This window comes from Apteryx rowi, unplaced genomic scaffold (genome assembly GCF_003343035.1).
Source record: "Apteryx rowi isolate R43461 unplaced genomic scaffold, aptRow1 scaffold_1890, whole genome shotgun sequence".
Classification (NCBI taxonomy): Eukaryota; Metazoa; Chordata; class Aves; order Apterygiformes; family Apterygidae; genus Apteryx; species Apteryx rowi.
Genome location: NW_020448186.1, coordinates 5141 through 8567, shown reverse-complemented (window position 1 = coordinate 8567; position 3427 = coordinate 5141). Strand labels below are relative to the sequence as shown.

General features: G+C 62.5%; 1 protein-coding gene across 1 annotated transcript in view; it reads right to left on the bottom strand.

Annotated features, from left to right (window-relative positions):
• Nucleotides 1-3395, bottom strand: part of LOC112964210 (retinal guanylyl cyclase 1-like) — a gene marked incomplete at its 3' end in the record, with an annotated part of 8957 nt that extends 5562 nt beyond the window's left edge. The window contains exons 1-3 of the mRNA XM_026061989.1: nt 3272-3395; nt 2640-3221; nt 511-812 (exon numbers count right to left, since the gene is read on the bottom strand). Coding sequence (XP_025917774.1) covers nt 511-812; nt 2640-3221; nt 3272-3395 — 1008 coding nt within the window. The remainder of the gene's footprint in view (nt 1-510; nt 813-2639; nt 3222-3271) is intronic.
• Between the last annotated feature and the right edge of the window lie 32 nt (nt 3396-3427).

The following is a 3427-nucleotide window of genomic DNA, read 5'->3' as shown; positions in this document are numbered from 1 at the left end:
CCACCTCCAGCCTGCTCCTGTTGGCCATGGTCATCTCCACTCTGCTCCCATTGGCCATGGTCATCTCTCCACACGTCCCATTGGCCACAGTCAACTCTAGCCGGCTCCCATTGGCCATCATCCTCTCTGCCCACCACCTGTTGGCCACGGTCTCCTCCACCCAATGCCCACTGGCCATTGGCTACCCAATGCCCATTGGCCAGGGTCATCTCCATTCCACCCCTCCCTGGCCATGACCATCTCCACACTGCTCCCGTTGGCCGTGACCACCTCCACCTCGCTCCCATTGGCCGCATCTTCTCTCCTTGAGTCCCATTGGCCGCAGTCACCTCCACCCGACACCCGTTGACCATGGTCCCCTCTCTCCAGCACCAGCAGGCCACGGATGCCACCACCCGAAGCCCTCCAGCCGGGTTCTCCACCAACCACGTCCACCCCAGCGTCCACCGATGACTCCAGCCACCCCAGCCCAGCCCCACGGTGGTGCTCCATCCCTCTCCACCCACACACCTGGGTGGGGTTGACGTGGCCGGGGACCTCGTAGGCCTCCTGGGCTTGGCGCAGGACCTCGTGGAAGCCCAGCCGGGGCGAGTCGACGGTGACGGTGAGGACGGCGTCGTAGGCCAGGCGCAGCTTGGTGTTGTTGGCCAGGACGGCGTAGGGCAGGCGGCGGTAGGGCAGGGGGAAGGCGAGGACGTCGTAGGGGATGAAGACGTAGGTGCCGTCGGTCATGCGCATGTCCGCCGCCTTCTCCAGCAGCACCCGCTGCTCCTCGCCGCCCAGCAGCGCCGAGTGCATGCACAGCACCACCGCTGCCGGCCGGGGCGGTGGTCGGGGTGAGTCGCGGGGTGGGTCACCTCGGTCACCCACCCTGGCCACCCGCCGCGGCCCTTGGTTAGCTTTGGGTCGGCCATGCGTGCCTGCTGCTGCCATCTCCTGACGTTCTTCACCCATCTATCCAAGGGCACCTCCTCCATCTCCTGCTGTCCTTCACCCAACCATCTCCATCCTTCTTTCATCCATCCATCCANGCTGTCCTTCACCCAACCATCTCCATCCTTCTTTCATCCATCCATCCATGCCCACCTCCTCCATCTCCATCCATCCTTCCTTCCTCCATCCACCCATGCCCACCTCCTCCATCTTCATCCATCCTTCCTCCATCCATACATCCCCACCTCCTCCATCTCCATCCATCCATCCTTCCTCCATCCACCCATGCCCACCTCCTCCATCTTCATCCATCCTTCCTCCATCCATCCATCCCCACCTCCTCCATCTCCATCCATCCATCCTTCTTCCATCCGCCCATGCCCACCTCCTCCATCTCCAGCTGTCCTTCACCCAACCATCTCCATCCATCCTTCCTCCATCCATCCATGCCCACCTCCTCCATCTCCATCCATCCTTCCTCCATCCATCCATCTCCACCTCCTTCATCTCCATCCATCCTTCCTCCATCCATCCATGCCCACCTCCTCCATCTCCAGCTGTCCTTCACCCAACCATCTCCATCTCCAGCTGTCCTTCCTCCATCCACCCATGCCCACCTCCTCCATCTCCATCCGTCCTTTCTCCATCCGTCCGTAGCCACCTCTTCTATCTCCACCCAGCCTTCCTCCAGCTATTCATGCCCACCTCCTCCATCTCCTGCTGTCCTTCACCCAACCATCTCCATCTCCAGCCATCCTTCCTTCATCCGTCCATGCCCACCTTCACCATCTGTCCTTCCTCCATCTATCCATCCATGCCCAACTCCTTCATCTGTCCATGCCCACCCTGGCCATTTCCAGCCATCCTTCACCCAACCATCTCTATGTCCATCCATCCTTCCTACATCCATCTGTGCCCACCTCTAGCTATCCTTCATCCAACCTTCTCCATCTCTCCATCCTTCCTTCTTCCATCCATTCCAACATGCTATCTCCATCCATCCATCCCTCTTTCCTCTGTCCATGCCCACCTCCAGCCATCCTTCACCCAACCGTCTCCATCTCCATCTGTCCTTCCTCCATCCATCCATGCCCTTCTCCATCTCCAGCCATCCTTCACCCAACCATCACCATCTCCATCCTTCCTCCTGCCATCCCTGCCCACCTCCTCCATCTCCAGCTGTCCTTCACCCAACCATCTCTATCTCCATCCACCCTTCCTCCATCCATCCATGCTCACCTCCTCCATCTCCAGTTCTCCTTCACCCAACCATCTCCATCTCCTTCCTTCCTCCATCCATCCATGCTCANCCTTCCTCCATCCATCCATGCTCACCTCCTCCATCTCCAGTTCTCCTTCACCCAACCATCTCCATCTCCTTCCTTCCTCCATCCATCCATGCTCACCTCTTCCATCTCCAGTTGTCCTTCTCCCAACCTCCTCCATCTCCATCCTTCTTCCACCATCCATGCTCACCTCCTCCATCTCCAGCTCTCCTTCACCCAACCATCTCCATCCACCCTTCTTCCATCCATCCATGCTCACCTCCTCCATCTCCAGTTCTCCTTCTCCCGACCATCTCCATCTCCCTCCACCCTTCCTCCCTCCATCCGTGCCCACCTCCTCCACCCATCCCTCCTTCCTCCATCCCAACCTCCTCCTCCTCCCACCGTCCCCTCTCCCCCTTCCCACCCTCCTCCCCGCACCTCTGACGCCGTTGGCCCGCTGCACCCGCCGCAGGGCGTCTCGAGCCTCGTCCTCGCGGGGACCGGCGGAGGTGACCACGGTGACGGGAAGCCCCCGAGCCCGGAGCCCGTCGGCCAAACCCTGCCCCACCTCGCGCCAGAGGTCGTGGCGGCCGGTGACCACGGCCACGTGGGCCCAACGGAAGAAGCGCAGGACGGCGTGAAGCAACCCGGCGGGGGCCGGCAACGGCGCCGTCAAGGTGGGCCACCCGTCCGGTGGACCCAAGCACCCCCAGGACACCAAGGGCTTGTTCCAAGCGGCGGCCAGGAGACCCGCGGCCCCGCAAGCCGCCGGGTTGAGAGGTCCCACCAACGCCGCCACGTAGCGTTCGGCGCCCAACAGCCCCGCCACGGCCCGGGGGGTGTCGCACGCCTCCGGCAGCACCACCGCGTCCCACCAGTAGCCYCCGTTGAACGTCGGGTCTCGGTTGAGTCGGGTGACGGCCAAGCGGGAGGCCACGTCGGGCAGGGCCCGGGCCAGGAGAGGGTCGCAGCTCCAAGGACCCATCACCCCCACCTTGAAGGTGGCCCCCTGCGAAGGAGCTGTGGGCAGGAGGAGGAGGAGGAGGAGGTGGAAGAGGCGGTGGGGCCACCGGGGGTGGTTGGAGAGGTGGAGGAGGAAGCCGCGGGAGGTGCCACCGTGGGAGATGCCGTCATGGGAGATGCCGTCATGGGAGAGGTCACCACCGTTGGAGGTGCCACCATGGGAGATGCCATCATGGGAGGTGCTGTCATGGGAGGTGCCACCA